General features: G+C 31.0%; 2 protein-coding genes across 4 annotated transcripts in view; one reads left to right on the top strand and one right to left on the bottom strand.

Annotated features, from left to right (window-relative positions):
* The window catches only part of LOC111690479, a 150,217-nt gene extending 145,086 nt beyond the window's left edge, over positions 1 to 5,131 (bottom strand). Inside the window, exons 1-2 of one of the 2 annotated variants that reach the window (XM_023452957.2) lie at positions 5,044 to 5,131; positions 4,382 to 4,740 (exon numbers count right to left, since the gene is read on the bottom strand). The gene's annotated coding sequence lies outside the window, so the exon portion shown is untranslated. Of the gene's footprint in view, positions 1 to 4,381; positions 4,921 to 5,043 lie in introns of those variants that run through there. The other variant, XM_046950100.1, reaches the window with a different exon arrangement.
* Positions 5,132 to 12,326: 7,195 nt separating this feature from the next.
* On the top strand, positions 12,327 to 16,719 carry LOC111690642 (histone-lysine N-methyltransferase PR-Set7). 2 transcript variants are annotated; one of them, XM_023453174.2, is made up of 3 exons: positions 12,327 to 12,608; positions 12,767 to 13,428; positions 13,774 to 16,719. In XM_023453174.2, exons 2-3 carry the CDS (start codon positions 13,146 to 13,148, stop codon positions 15,834 to 15,836), a joined length of 2,346 nt encoding a protein of 781 aa, XP_023308942.2. In that variant the 5' UTR covers positions 12,327 to 12,608; positions 12,767 to 13,145; the 3' UTR covers positions 15,837 to 16,719. The 2 variants fall into 2 exon arrangements, with proteins under 2 accessions (XP_023308942.2, XP_023308943.2); XM_023453175.2 differs by having other exon boundaries at positions 12,327 to 12,643.
* The last annotated feature ends 1,004 nt before the right edge of the window (positions 16,720 to 17,723 follow it).

The following is a 17,723-nucleotide window of genomic DNA, read 5'->3' as shown; positions in this document are numbered from 1 at the left end:
CCTTGCAACGTTTCGCAAAGTGCAACAACCCCGAATTAATTTCGGTTGCGCAAATCGAGCTCGTACTGTATTAGTATTTGCATAACAAGATGAAGATCAAAAAGATCAAAAGATGATTCACTCTTTATTCTACACTGTGGTTTAATCGTTGTTTGGTATATAAAATAGCAATAATTAATAATTAATATGCAAGATGCAAAGTCAATTGAAGATTTAACTAAAAGAATTTATTATTTAAAGTTCTGCATAGATACATGTATCGATGTACATACATGCTAAAGTATCTATCTGCAGTAGAATAATGGAAACAATTGTAAGAAAAGACATACATACAGTCGTAGGTACATACATACATTAAGCTAAGAAATAACAATAAGAAATGTATACAGACGTATAAATATGTACATATGTATGTGTATCTATGTTTATATGAATATTGTATGATATGAATGAATGTTTGTATCTAGAAATGTATGAATACTAAAAATACTGGATGAATAGATAGATGGATGCATAAAAGGTTTTGAGGATTGAACAAAAATGTAAAAACACAGCTAAAGATGATATAGAAATATACGATGATGATGAACAAAAAAAAAATAAGTTGTTTTAAGTCAACCATCCATGTCAGACAAACAACACAAGATTTAAATACAAATTTGTCTACATATGTATGAATTGCATTTGCTTGTGCTGTATTATGAGATAACAATAGCCACAAACGTACACAATAAAATATATATTTAGAAATTTTAGCAAATTTCACGAAATTCTAGCTTAGTTTTTTTATATTTTAACAGCTCAAAGAAAATATTTTTTCTACGACCACAATTACTGGGCTTTTACGTATGACAATGCAAAATCTAAGTAGATATAATTAAATAAATGTAAAATACCCACAACAGATACATAGTACACGTTAGATACAAATGTATCTACATAATACCACAACTGTTTAGACATGCATATTTATCTAGATTTGAAGGTAAACTGCTCTCCACAAAACAAAATGAAATGAAAACAAAAAATACAACATGCATGAATTCCGAATAATACACTCATAATAACTGCCTTCATTCATTCGGTCTCATTCAACTTAAGTAATATCGGTATGATTAATTTAAAAAAATTAAGAAAGACAAACAAGAAATGCGTAACCAAAAGATTTTTATAATGAATATTTAGAATAAAATTTAAATTAAGTTAAAAGTGAAGAAGAGAAAAAAGGAAAAATCAATAAAACAAAAAGGTTTAAATAATTTTGTAAAACCCTTATTATCAATTGAGTTTTATAATCTTAACTTAGTAACTGGTGCTATATAATTTGTATTAGTTTTGTATATCCACTATATTTAAAATAAGTATGTACATTAGGGTAGCTCCAAGATGCAAGTGGCTGATGCTTGTTTACTCCAAAATAAATTTTTTTCAAATATTTTGTCCTCACGTCAATATTTTGTGAGCTAGATCAAAAGATTAAAAGTTCTTTTGATCCAAGGCGCGACTAGGAATCTATTCAATCATTCACGTACCTACTTAAGTTCTTCCAATAATTCGATACTTAGTTCATGTTATTTATTTTCCCCAACTGCGTCGGTTAGCGATGTCTATATGGTGTTTATTTGTTATCAGAAGACCAAACGTATCCATTACAATGATGATATTTCTTGTGTCAGTTTTTAGATGATGATGGTGTTAATAATAATGTCGTTTTTGTTATTGTTGTTTTTTGTGGCCAAATTGCGCGAAACTCGATTAGTGTTAAAATGAACACAAAACCCTAAACACTGAACAATAAATAAACAAGAAACACCATAGAACAATATACAATATTTTCCAATTGGAAATTTGCGTGAAATTCAATTTTCTTCCTAATTGGATTCAAGTACTGTCAATAAAATAGAATAGACACACACACACACACACACATATTTATATTAATGTATACACACAAAGATTCAAGTGCTCACATACACTCCAATGCCACCACATCAAATCAAACTAGAAGCCAACAAGTTCTAAAATGATGAGACCATAAATGGTTAATAAACTGTAAACTACATACATACATATGTATGTATGAATGTATTGAAGTGTATATGTGACTGAATGACTGACTGGCTGACTAGTGAGAGAATTTTGCCATTCTGACAATTCGCGTTTTATATCAAAGACTGACTGTCTGTCTGTCTGCCCGTTTCTCTATCACTTTGTCGTTAGCGACCTTTTAACGTTGGCCCCCAATTGAACTCACTTACACCTCACATTGACTTCTAACCGTAGAAATACTTATAAAATGAACATCAACAAACATGGCCAAATAAAGCGACAACCAAGAATAAAAAAATAAAATAAATTGTATATAAAAATGAAATAAAATAAATGAAAAAAACTTTTGACTTCATTCTACCTTGAAAACGCGGATAGAGAGTGTAGTCTTTTTTGTTAAGAATAGTTTATTTTTTAAGAATATCAACACAGGGACACAAATACAAATATGCGAGTGAAATTTTAAACAACCCAACCATGATTTTCTTTAAAAAATCGTTTTACAGGACGTACAATATTTTTCCGATTCTGATCTATTTGAAAATTTATGCTGATGTTTGTAACGCACAAAAAAATTGGTCCAGGTATATCAATCGGTTTAAAACTGGTTCGATATAGCTATGCCCGTTCATACATGTAAACCTGGTAATCAAACTGAATGGTCATGAAAATGGTTAAGGTCCATCCATTATTCAACCTAGCTCCCATACAACTGAACCCCCGAATAGGGTTTCTAAACCTTATAATCAAACTACAGCCTATTGAAAATGGTTAACATCGGTCCATTATTTCACCTAGCCCCAATAGAACTGAATAGCCAAATAGGGCTTTTGAGTTCATAATTATGTTTAATAAAATACTCGTACTCAACAAAAAGCTGCAAAACCGAGTTCTATACTTATAGATAAACCCCCTATAACACAATATTATTTAATAATAATGTTTAAGGAATATCTGAGGCAAGGTAAGATTCAACAAAAATGCATTAATATGAAAACTAAATCAAATTTTATTTTTGAATTAAGTAGGTGTTTTTTTAATAATTTTGGAGACCTACATAATTACAGTATCAGAAATTCCATATATATGTATGTATATCTGGTAAAGTAGGGCCCGAAAGACTAAATTTAAATTACATATTAGTAAAATCTTTAAAAAGGTATCTAAAATATCGTGTGCTCTAAGCGAAATATTGGATGTGAAAGGTTACAAAAATCTGTTTTTAGCAAAGATCTCGCTTATTTTGCATCGTACGCGAACTTAATTTAGGTTGAGTAATATTTTCGCATAACATTAGTTGTTTTCGAGATATAGTGCATTATAAAATAAAATATTCTTCAATGAAAATGTAGGAAACTTAAGTTTTCTGTAGAAATTATAATAACATTAAAATGCGTACGAGGCATATTAAGCAATATATTCGCCAATATATAATGCTTAGCGCCCAAGATATTTCCGGTGAGTTTTAACCCCATACTAATTAATTGCGCGACGAAAAATTTTCATTTAGCTATCTGAAATTTCCCCAGATTACTTATTTGTTTGCGTTATTTTCCTGGGGAATGAGAGAAGCCTTCAATGGCGTATATTTTTTTTCGAAATTTAGTCGCGTATCTCAAAACGTTTAATAATATAGAACAGTAAATGTACTTTTGACATTAAATTATAAACTCATTTAAACTTAAATATTACTTCATTAATCAAATGATATGTATTATAAAGTGTAATATGTATGTACGTATATCAATGAATTTTGCGCGGCAAATGCTTTTTTTAGTACAAAATCGGAAATGTTCGATATAAAGAAATTTGTTTGACCCACAACATATACACCAAAAATTTTAGTGGCGGCTGCGGTTGTCTAAAAATAAATATAGCAAAAATTATAAGAAAACTCATGGGTCTATTCGAATTTTAAAATATTCCATACTTATGAAAGAACAGGTTTTAAATAGGATAATTTGCAAAATTATAAATTAAATGATCCAAGATGCATATTAAAAGACACACATCGCTATATCGACTTCACTGCTTTTCTTCCTATGAAAGTGAAGGACATGCTATCCCGATGACCACTACATTGAAAACGCTTCTTATTAATATAGGTAACAATGAACAATGATATTTTTAAATTGTAACAAACTGATTGAAAAACTCAATTTAGTTTCGAAATTACTAATTTTTTTCATAAAAACATCAAAAATACCATGGAACACAACAGAAAAACTATTCAAAAAGTGGAAGCCGTTGTTTAGTTGACTCCTGAGCGAAGACCTTTAAACTCAATAGTTGGCAAAATGTTTTTTTTTTTTTTTTTGGTTTATGAACTCACCTTTTTTGTTTGTTTCTATTCTTATTGCTGTTGTTGTTGCTATTACTACTAATAACTTCTATATTCATTCTCGTCTCCTAACCATGTTACCCGTGTTGTTATTTTTGTATTCTCGTAGTTGTCTACTAACTAAACCAGTTTTTTATTAAAACAAAACACACTCACATTCTTCTATACTTTTATTATTATTTTTGTTGTTGTTGTATTTTATTCTTTTACCTTAAATTTTTTTGTACACTCACTTGCTCATACACACATACGCCAACAAAAAAACCCAGTTTAGATGTAAGAGTGAGTAGCTGTGTGTGTAGGCACGGGCACGCAAACACTCTGGTATTTGCTCGCTGCCACTTTTTATACTAGAGAAGAAGAAATACAACGACACAAAAAAAAACTTTTTTATTCGCTTCTTCTTATTGAACTTTAAATAAATATTTTTAAATATTATTTTGTTTCAATTTCTTAATTTATTTTGTAGGAGATACATTTTGATTGATTTACAATACAATACAATTTTTTAAATGATAAATTTATTTATTTTACATCTACAAGTGATTATAATAAATACTTTTTATTCGATTTAAATTTTGCTTATTTTCAAATTTATTTATTTCTTTTTATTATTATTTTTCTTGTATTTGAATTAGAATTTCTTTACATACAAACACACACAAACAAACACGACTTCCGCCGCGTTTAACTTTAACGTAATTCGCACGAACCGCACCGTTACACATTCAACCGTCGACTGTTTTTGATTATTTGGTTTAATAGTTGAAAACTGGTTTTTGTTTGTGTGTTGTTAACTTGTTTTTATTTTGCTTTTAACCAATTTTTGCATATTATCACCAACACACACTCACAGAGCAGCAGTAGTCGTAGTTTGTTTATTTAAGTTCTCTTTAATTATTGTTTACATTTTCTCTTTGGTTTCCTGTACAGCTGTTTTTAAATGCAGGGTTGATTGCCTTTGGTAACATAGTGTTGTATTTTTTGGTGGGGTCGTAAGTGAAAAATATACTTTAGTAAATAATACGATATACAAAAAAGTAGTTTCTATGTTACTTGCGATTTTTTTAATCATCGAGCGATAAACTGTCGTCGTCATTCGGTAAAACTACTAAAAACTTTAACTTAATTTTTTTGATTAAAGTTATTAAATTGCTAAATTTAAAATAACAAATAAGTTTGTTAATTTGTTTCAATTAACAACCGATTAGTCAAGATATGAAGTCATTATGAATGAACTTATTTCTAGAGTGCATGATTATAGAACTCGTACTCGGTTAATTTTGGCGTTGAGATAATGTCTTTCTCAGAAGTTTTAGCTTCGGAACTGGTGTCGTGAAAGCGTTTAAAAAATGATTTTAGAATCAGTTTTATTTTTTACTTTGAACACAAAACCAGTATTTAATTTTATTATTTTTTTTTAAGGAAAAATCAGCGCCCACCAATTGTAAAATTTTAGGTTCATACAATTTTTTTATATTTGCATTTTTTTAGAAATGCATACTTGTTTATTTACAAACTTCGAGCTTAATTTTAAAACATTATTTTTGGTATAGAATTTGATCTTCGTATGTAAAAGCGTTTTAAAAACCGACTTTGGAACCAGTTCTTGTTTTTACTTTCACCTTCGTGAGAAGGGTATATATAAGTTTGTCATTCCGTTTGTAATTTCTTTCTATGACATAATTTTCCGACCCTATAAAATATATATCTGTCTGTATGTTTGTTAAAATCAGTTTTTTGAGGACCCGGAGATAAATAACGGAGATATAAGCAAAAATCTGAGACAACCTCTGTAAATTTTATCAAAAATTGAGATTTTTTATTCATGCTCAGACAGAAACTAAAAACAAGGCAGAGCGAGACCAGCAGAGTAAGAGTAGCAGAGCGAAAGCAGCACTAGCGTGTTGTTTTGGCTAGAAACATGAAATAATTGTATGTATGTGAAGCCTGACTTAAGTAAGAAGCCATAAAAGGGAACTTTTTGGGTACTATTTCGTTTTTTAAAAGGTACTTTTTAAATTTTCTATAATATTGAACCTAGAAATGTGAATTTAATTAAGTATGTAGAGTCTGAATTAGGTGAGAACCCATAAAAGGGAACTTTTTGTTTATATTTTTCATGTATTTGTTAAAATGTAAAAAAATCTTTTTTTAATATTTTCGATTTACACAAATTTTTTTACTACATAATAATGCTACTCTGACTTTCAATTTGGAATTATACCTCATTTACAAATGACCGAAATCTACTAGATTTCATTTAAAAAATACCAAAATTTACAACTTTGTTTCTTCAGTTTTAATTTCAACATAAAAAATGAATCGTCAAACAAATTAAAAAAATATTTTTTTTAGTTTGTGGAAAATATGAATATTTTTTATACCCTACACCACTATAGTGGGGAAGGTAATTTACGTTTGTGCTGATGTTTGTAACATACCGATCGATTAAGAATCATTTTTAGAGTCGATTAAGACATGTCCGTCCGTCTGTCCGGCTGACTGGCTGTACATGTAAACCTTGTGCGCAAGGTACAGGCCGCAATTTTCAAGATAATTTGATGAAATTTGGACCAAGCTTGTACCTCCCGATTTAAACTTTTTATTATGCCATAATTACGTCAAATATTCTATTATCTCTCTAAAAATTGGCACAAATAAGTTTTACATAAGTATAAATGACACTGCAGATTTTCGTAAGGATCGGCCCTTATTTGACCCTAGCCCTCACACAAACCCCCCCTTCAAAAAATGTCTTAAACGTCTAAAATTGACTTGTAACCATTTGTATCGCAATGAAACTCAACAAAACTAACTGTTGTTTAAAAATGTATCCTTTTCCCAAATTTACCGAGGATCGGCCCATATTTGACCTATATGAAGCCTCATTCAGAAATTTTAGTTTTTTTTATCAATAAATTAAATTATAGTATATAAATATACAAATTTTTTTAAATATACTCATGGTGTAGGATACTTCTTATTCGAATGTTATTTGCAACAAAATCGTGTAAAAATAAATAATCCTATGTGTTTGTGAACAAATTTCCAGCAAGACCTATTATCCCGTTATTTTCGCGATAAAGTTTTGAAGCATTACGAGAGAATTGAGTTCCCACAAGTGTGAGAAAAATGTTATTGTTGTAAATCAATGATGTATGTCATGTCCAATTTCTTATTATTCTTTGGTTTAAATATTATAAAAAATTCAAAAAGTACCTTTTGTAGAACAAAAAAAGTACCAAAAAGTCCCCTTTTATCTATCTATGTATTATCTGTTTATTTATTTATTTATTTATTTATTTATTTTATTTATTTATTCAAAAACAATGGCCGTAAGCCGATAGGGCCTAATTGGCTAGTCTACAATTAAATATACTTATAATACAAAAATATTATTGGTACATTATTTAGTAAGAAAATATAACATATATTTATAATTTTTTTAATTATAATTTTCTTATTTTTAATAGTTAGACTTGAAGTTTTGCACACACTGATTAGGATTCTATAAATTGGTGAAAATAAAGATAATATTATTAGCCTAAAAATGACAGTAAAACATAATAGGAGCGAAATGCAATAAGGTTATATAAAAGATTTTTTGCAACAAATGAGTTATACCAATTAAATATTTTATAAAAACTTAGGGGAAATGGCTGTACAATATACATTTACATAGTGGAATATCATTAAAAATAGGCTCAGGGTTAGTTATGAATTCGACAAAAAAATATTTTTAAATGCATATAATGAATGTGAGAATTTACGTTCCTGGTAAGGAATAACAGTATTCCATAAGCGCGCTATGTTAACTCGAAATGATCTCGTCATAAATAATGAAACATGTGCTGGACATATTAAAGAATGTGTTCTATTTGAAATAGCAAAGTTAAATTTATTCTGCAAATAGTCAGGTTTACCATATTTTATAGTTTTAAAAAAGAAAATCATTTTTCTCAACTGAACATATCGAAAGAAACTACAACCAAGTAAATCAACGTAATATTGAGAAACATGATCACTAATCCGAAGTCCATAAATATAACGTACTACACTATTAAAGGATCTTTTTAATCTGTCAATGTTGGAGTTTGAGGTACATGAGTAAACTTCAATACCATAAATTAATAACGGTAAACACAATGATAAAGCAACACGACGTTTTATTGAAGAGGGCAAGTAAAAACCAATATTATATAACTTTCTCAATGTCCAAGATATTCGTGAAATTACTGATGAATTTATATGAAAACTAAATGTTAGCTTATCATCCAAAATAATACCAAGTGTTTTATAATGAGGAACAATTTCTAATACTTCGTTATTCAGAATAATGTTTAAAGAAATAGATTGTTTAGAAAATACCATTACCTTGCATTTCATGGCATTTAGTTGTAAGAAGTTACGTTTTGACCAATCAACTAAAAGATCAAGTTCAGAATTAATATGCGCCTCAGAATTTTGTAGAGATAATAAGTCAAACGTTGATAAAAGCTGTATGTCATCAGCATAGGTATAACATTTCAAGAAATTTAATTCATGATAAATGTCATTTATATATAACAAAAATAATAATGGCCCTAACATTGACCCTTGTGGCACACCTCGGTAAATTGGAATCCTACTAGAAACTTCACGTTCTATTTGAACAAATTGACTGCGACCATGTAAGAAAGAGTAAATGAGTTTACAGGCACTTGAACTATAACCAAATGTATGTGAGAGCTTATGGATCAACAATGAATGATTAATCGAGTCGAATGCCTTACAATAATCCAAAAAAATTAAAATACTAACCAAATCCTTGTCGAAGTTTTCCCTAATAGTTTCCGTGATTTCCAGAAGTGTGCCAGTAGTACTAAATCCTTTCCTAAAACCTGATTGATGTGGATGAATCAAACTACAACTATTTAGATGATGTAACATTTGTTCCCTAATAATTAGTTCCAAAACTTTTGAACAGACTGACAAAATACTGATAGGACGATAGTCCGAACAATTCCTAGGAATCTTAACTTTAGGAATCGGTACAATCCTACCAACCTTCCAAATTTTAGGAACTACCGATGTTGTCAACACCCTGTTAATAATAAATGTTAAATGTTTTAAAATAGGCAGTATTATGAATTTAAGAAATTTAATATGAATTTGATCAGCACCTACCGCTTGAGATTTGATACTTAAAACTGCATTTAAAACATCAGTTTCCGTAACATTTGCAAAAGTAAATCCTTCAGAGGAAGGTAAATGGTCAAGACCACCATCAGCAGTTCCAGCCATACGGGAAAATTCATTAAACTCGTTCAGTGAAATAGGAAACCGTTCATTTCCTGGTGATTTCACAATTCCTATAGATTTAATCTTGCACCATAACTGTTTCTGATCACATGTAGAAAAAAATCTTAAACAGTACTTCCTGCGAACACCTCTTATGATGGTTTTTAATCTGTTTCTAGCTCTGCGATAAGCTTCAAAATTCCTATCAGACCTATTTTCCCTGTAGGCACGATATGTCAGATCTCTAATACGCTTAGCACTACAAATACACTCTTCATTCATCCAATTATGTACAACGCTTTTAACTACTCTACGATTTGGTACATTATCCTCAAACAAACGATTTAAATTGGAATTAAAACATTCTACACTCTCGTCAACATTCAAACTATCATAGACGCCAGAAAAATTCATAGATTCTAATTGAAGTAAACATTGGTCGTAGCTAAGATTTGAATAATCCCTACAAAGGTATATATCCGGATTTTTAAACTGAGAAATATTATATGTTATAAATATTGCCGCATGATAGGAATTTAGAGCAGGTATTTGAAATTGATGTTTACTACTAACTAATTCTATGTCAGAGACTAGATAAAAATCTATAAGTGATGTAGATAATTGTTGAGGAGAATAATGTGTGGGTAAAGAATTGTGAACTATATATAACGACAGTCGCTCGCAAATTTCGCGAACAATAGCACCATTAATAAAAAGGTTTATATTAAAATCGCCCATCAAAATTATATTATTATACCTAGAAGAGAAATTTTCAAGGACCCTTTCACAACAAAGGAATTGACCATTAGGAAGATATATAACACCTAACAAAGCTACTGAATTGTCCTCTAAAATTATCTCCACGAAAAGTGATTCAACATTAACATCATATTGTTCATCAAAAATATTACCAGTCTTTAAATTATTCCGTATGTATAAGCAAACCCCCCCGCCTCGCCTAATCTCGCCTAATCCGGGCTCTACAAACTTAATAAAATAAATTTAATTACTAAGGTTTTTTTTTCTTCAATTATTTTTTTTATTTAATTTTCTCTTTGGTTTCTTACAGCTGTTTTTAAATAATGCAGGGTTGGTTGATTGCCAGTGTTGTATTTTTTTAGTAGGGTACGTAAGTGCGGAAACCCAAAGCATACTTTTAGGACACGCAAAGTCAATGACTTTGAAAAAATTAGCATAACGGGAGTTCGTGGTAAATTTTTTATTCACCACTTTTTATATTCACCACATTTTTATATTCACCTTGAATTCACCACGTATATTGACACAACGGGAATTCGTGGTGAATTTTTATATTCACCACATTTTTATATTCACCTCATTTTTATATTCACCTCGAATTCACCACAAAAATTTACATAACGGAAATTCGTTGTGATTTTTTTTATTTTCACCACATTTTTTATTCACCATAATTTTATTGATGTACGTATATTCACCCCAAACCACAATTTCATATTCACCACTTACTTTTTTATATTCATTCACATTTGAATATTGAAATTCGAATATTTCATATTCACCACATTTTTTATATTCACCTTATTTTATTCACCACGAATTTTATTTACCACATTCATATTTGAATATTGACAACGGAAATTCGTGGTGAATATTTTATATTCACCACATTTTTATATTCACCTCGAATTCACACAAAAGGATTTCGTGGTGAATTTTTATATTCACCACATTTTTATATTCACCTCATTTTTATATTCACCACAAAAATTTACATAACGGAAATTCGTGGTGAATTTTTTATTTTCACCACATTTTTATTTATTTCACCAAAATTTTATATGTATATTCACCTCAAACCACATTTTCATATTCACCACTTTTTTATGTTCATTCAATTCGAATATTGTGACAACGGAAATTCGTGGTGAATATTTTATATTCACCACATTTTATATTCACATTATTTTATCCACGAATTTTTATTCACCACGATTTTTCCCCACCCCCCAAAAAAAAACCACCGTGCTGGATATTCGTGGTGAATATTTTATATTCACCACAATTTTTCCCCCTAAAACCTAGGCTAGAGAGAGAGAGGAGGGGAGCAGAAAAAATCCTGCGTGAGGGGAGCGGGGGGTTGGTTTGTGAGCAGGCACACTCGTCGTACCTCAGGGAGAGGAGGGGCAGTCCGCCCCACCGAATCTCTCTCTCTTTTTTTTCTCTTTTTTTCTCTCTCTCTTTTTTCCTTCTCCTCTCTCCTCGTTCCGGTGTTCTTCTTCTACTCGTCCCCTCTCTCACACACACATCACACCCACACACTCCACATATGACTCCGAATGACGACAAGTCTCGTTCGTCCTATTTATTCAAACTTTAGACGAAAAAAGAATATGGGAATTATGAAAAATATTTTTTTACAAAAAACATTGATGTATGTCATCACTAACAACCATAACTAGTTATCGTTGAATTGTCATCACTAACATGTAAACAAAATTATATTAAATATAGCATTCAGCTTTCGTATAGGTTTCAGAGTCAACCATTGTTGAATATGTCAACAACCTTACTAGTCATCTCATTCCACTTCTCATAAAAATAGAACGCTTTTATTTATATGCTCGTCTCTTTCTGGCTGTTATATCAAAAGAACAACAACAAACAACGAAAAGAAGCACAAGTAAAATAAAATCAGAAAATTTACTTCAAAGAAAAAATGTAGTTATAAAAACGGCGCGGAAATTTTACAATAAAACTCAACAAAATAATTGAAATTTATATACCAATTGAATTGCCTTAACGTTTTTTACAAATATTTTATAAATTTAAAGTTGCCACAACCGTTTTAGCCGGAGTTTACATCGACAGAAAAAATTACCTTCAAAACAGAAGATTTTTTCTTCGTTCATATATTCCTCTTCTGCAGCTACTACTACAGTTTTTTTTGACACGGGTATGTTACGATTGGTGCGGTTTGATGCGAGGCAGGTCAGGCTAAATAAAAAATAATGCTATTTTCTATAAAACGAATAAAAAAATTAGGAGACAAATTATTATTGCAAAAAAATAAAAAAGTGAATACAATCGTAATTTGATTTTTTATAATTCTAGATAGAGGTGGAATCCCGGTGGCTGAGAGACGTGACCAAACGCATTGTGTCTTAAAAATCATTAAGTTGAAAGGCCAAACAAAATCACAAACAATTATATAGTGGCTCATCATAAGTCCTACGCAAGTGTCGGCCATTATTAAAAACAAAAGAAAAAAACGGCAGAACCGAACGAATAATACATGAAGTGTGAAAATTCAACAAGCGGCACCATATCTCCCATTTAATGAATTAAATGATCAAATTTTGTATATTTATCTGGATTTAATCAAAACGCGTGTTGTTTTGCTGACCAGTTGACTGATTTTGACTGCCTTATTAAGTGTGTATGTGAGTGTCTATTTGTTTATCTTTAATTTGTCCACTTTCAAGTCACAAAAATGGTGCGTCGACGAACGCGCGCTACAGTGGCTCCCAAAGCTACGGTCAATGCTGTGTTAGAGAATGGATCAGCAGTTGCTTTGACAAACGCCCAACTACTTGAAGATCAATATTTTGCAAGTCCCAAGAGAAAAGACTGTAAAGTTGAAGAGAATTCCTCCAGTAATGATGGTTTTCAAAGTGGTGCTAGCGAAGATGATGGCGCAGTAAAACCAAAAATGAAATCACCAAGTCCTAATAAAATGAAGGGAGAACGTGGCGCTATAAATGGCAAGACTATTGGTATGTACTTATTTATATTTTATTATTTATCTAATTCAATATTTATTCAAACACACCCTGACTCCATTTGTGTGTTGATATTTACTTAATTGAACAATTAATATAAAATATTCAGTATTTAAAACCGATATAATCGCCAAACCCAAAAGAATTTTGAAATATTCTTAACTATGCTTGAAAACATAACCTCAATTTCATGCTTAAAAGTCTAAAAATATTTCTACTGTATAGGTAGCTGCTCATATAACTTAAGGGATAGTAAGAGTATATATCTTTAAATTCTCAAAAACTTTGTGTAGTTTTCAAGCACTTTTCTAACAGATTTTCGTTTATCTCAAAATGTAGGTGTTCCATTGGCAACTCGTTCTCAAACACGCACCATCGAGAACTTTTTTAAAGCTAATGCAGCTGCCAAGCAACATAATAAATCAAACAAATATTCACCAGAACCTCAAAAGATTATACAACCCACATTGTCTGCCTCTGTAACACCACCACAAATGGTTAATTACAATGCAATCATCACACAGCAACTACAACATCAACAAACAAACGGACATGATCATCAAAATGATAACGGTGATCTGCAAGAACAAATGTATCTAGAGCAACTGCAAAACCAAAATCATCAACAACATCAACCAATTATAAATCGTCGCAGCCTCGACAATGTTATTGTTCCACAAGAATTCATATTTGACCTCAGCGAAGACACCAACGACAGTGAGCGCACCGATATATCCGACGAGACACCAGTTGAACAAGTCCAGGAGACGTTATTGATGTCAAATGGTTTTGATTTTATCAATCATCGTTCTTCACAAAGGGCTGACAGTCATTCGTCTTCACACAGTAGTTCAAATACAAGTGCCACCGAAAATATATTCTTACAGGAGCCAGTTCTAACACTAAATGTCGACAAGTCCCCAAATCAAGCATCTTCTATAAAAATAAATAAAACTCTTGAAGTTGAGCCGAAATTTTCTTCCCCCACTTCGTTAAATGCCTCGGTTTTGCACGGACGTTTCAATCAAATTGTTTCCCTAAACACTTCCCCCTCGAAGAGAGATTCGTTTGGCTACGAAAAGAAACCTATAGAAATGTTAAATGGCCATGATTATGCATTAATGATGTTGCCTGAAAATGACAATAGTTCCTGTGATAGTGGTGTTGCGTTTACAAGTACTACTGCTGCCTCATTGGATGACTCAGTACAAGCTTCCCCAGCACCGGGTATGGCACAAGGAAATCGTAGACGTAAGCCAGCCACTCCACATCGTATTGTTTGTTGTTCACCCATTAAAGCTCCTCCCCGTGTGGTTTCTCCGGCCGGTTCTCCTTCCACAAGAAAAATGGCCTCCGCTCTTTCTCCTCGCAAGTCTCAGAGACATTTGACGACATCAACTGTTGCCGCAGCTACGACGGGGGGTGGTATCATAACTACCGCTACAGCTTGTAAAACAAGAAGAAGACTGAATCCAAGTCCTTCTCAGGCTACAAAAGAACACCAGCTTCCGCAACAGCAGACACAATCTAATCAGGAAGATAAGCACTGCGTTCATGAGCATGATGATGACGAAGATCCTGTCGTAGTTTTGGTCAATGATGACGAGGATGATATCGATGACCATGATCAGGAATGTGAAAATATGGCTACAAACATTTCTGCGCCGGACAACAAATCGAACCCTCACATACTGAACGGCATGTCAAAGTCAATTTTAAATTCAGCTAAACATCCAACAAACCAACAAAATGCTACCAACAATCGAGGAGGGAAACAAAAAAGCCAACAAAGCAAAACAAAATACACAGTTCAGAGGCCCCAGCATGCACCTCTCAAACATCAAGCTCCCCAACCTTTGGCTGCTACCAATGGAAATCGTGAAATCAACGATTTCTTCCCTGTGCGCAGAAGTGTACGCAAGACAAAGACAGCAGTTAAAGAAGAAATGATGCGCAATCTGGAACAGGCCATTCTGGAGGAACGGTCAGAAGGCTTAAAAATCGCACACTTCGAGGGCAAAGGACGTGGAATAATAGCCGAACGACGCTTTCAACGTGGCGAATTTGTCATCGAGTATGTTGGCGATTTGATCTCCACCACAGAGGCTGCCGAACGCGAGAAACGTTATGCTTTAGATGAAAATGCCGGCTGTTACATGTACTATTTTAAACATAAGAATCAGCAGTATTGCATAGATGCCACCGAGGACACCGGGAAACTGGGACGCTTAGTTAATCATTCACGCAATGGCAACTTGATGACCAAAGTTGTGGTGGTTAAACAAAAACCTCATTTAGTTTTAATAGCCAAAGATGATATTGAGGCCGGCGAAGAACTGTGCTATGATTACGGCGATCGCTCCAAGGAATCACTTTTACACCATCCTTGGTTGGCTTTTTAGAATTAGATGATTATTGTTAACAGATTTTGTACACTAGGAAAGAAAACAAAACAATAAACACCCTGCCTGACACATCCTCACACTCTCCAACTATCTTTATCCTACATACACATTCTAACACACACACCCAAAACACGCTCACTAAGAAGTTCTAAGAACTTGAAAATCAAACAAGAAAAGCCTACTTCAATCACAACGCATTCATTATTATATTGTTCTCAAACACCACACACCATAGATTTTTGCTTTTAAGATAAATCTCTATTAATATGAAATAAGAATTTAAGAACAATTTAATGAGAGTTTAGCCTCTACAACCTCGTCAATAATGTGGTTCCGTTAGTAAACTATTTAAAATACTGGATGAAATAGGAGACTTACATTTTATGACATAATATAGAAAAACTTCAATATAAATTCCATGAGCACTAATTGACACACAATAATCTCTTGATTCAGTTCCATCTTTTAACATTGATTTTGTAAATTGTGTGTTCAAAAAAGAATTTTGAGATATTTACAGATGCGCTCAACACATTTACTAACATGCATAGATATAAATTTGATTCTCATTATCAGAAAAATTAAACAATTTGAATTCAATTCCGAATCCATACATGCCACTGACTGACTTTCATACATACAGTCTTCTTGTTAAAGGACCTAACAGGAACTACAATTCTAGGACTTTTTAGTAGAATTGAATAAATAACTTAATGATAAATGAATGATGGTTCTCTTATAAGATGCCTACGCCTAAAACAAAACAAATTTATATAGAAAAATAACAAGAACAACAAAGCAAAATAAAAAGAAAACAAAATTTAATTAAAAAATAGTTTCGCTAAGGAAAAGAGACAAAATAAAAAATATAAAAGAAAACATGTAGTTTTTAGCAAACAAAAATGAAGTATAATTTAATACAATAAAATAATACATAATATAATTAAAAATAATAATAATTTTATGTTTATATAGAAAATATATTTAATTGTTAATGACATTTTTCGAATTAGATTTAAGCTAAAATAATTATAAATGAAACAAAAAAAAAAAACGTTTGATTTCCTCAATTCGTTCGGAAGCTAAATTATTTAAATTGTTATTTCCATTTTTCATTAAAATAAAAAACAGTCCTTTAAGCCCACCCGCTTCTAGAAAATTAAAAACACAAAATTTCAAATGTTAAAATTTGGTCTGGAACCTTTATATGGATAAGTTCAAATTAATTATGACTGTTTTTCTTTTAACTTCATTATTTAATTTATTAATATTTTTAACTCCAACTGCAAAAGTTCTATAGGTATAAGGGTTTCTTTCTTATATTTTTTGTCATAATTAACAATATAATCTACATCTCTATATTTTTATTATATTACATATTACAATTAATTTGCGACAGTGTATTTCTTTTTATTTATATTCAATTAAGTAGTTAAAAATTTGATTGTTTATTTTTTACTTAACCAATTTTTGTTTAATCATCGCACACATACACAATTTAAATTATTTAAATGTACAATAAACTCAAATATTAATATTACATTACACAATTTTTTTAAATAATTCAATTTTAATTTATTTTATATACAGTCGAACACTGATGTAGCGAATTAAATGAAATACTGGCACTGGTATTAGTGTTATTACAAAAATATCGGTCCTTTAGAGTTTATATTTGCGCTGTTCGATTATAATTCGTATTATAGTGACAAGTTTAATTCGACAAACAAAACATTATTTAATATACTTTTAAAATTTAATTATTTTCATTATTATATTTTTATTTTGTTTAATTTTTTCTTAGTTTTTAATAAAACAAAACAAATACACACATGCAGTTCATTGTTCATTAATTAATACCAATATTATTATTCGTTATTAGTT

Source organism: Lucilia cuprina, chromosome 4, assembly GCF_022045245.1.
Source record: "Lucilia cuprina isolate Lc7/37 chromosome 4, ASM2204524v1, whole genome shotgun sequence".
Lineage (NCBI taxonomy): Eukaryota > Metazoa > Arthropoda > Insecta > Diptera > Calliphoridae > Lucilia > Lucilia cuprina.
The sequence above is the reverse complement of the archived record's forward strand: the minus strand, read 5'-3'. Positions and strand labels throughout refer to the sequence as shown.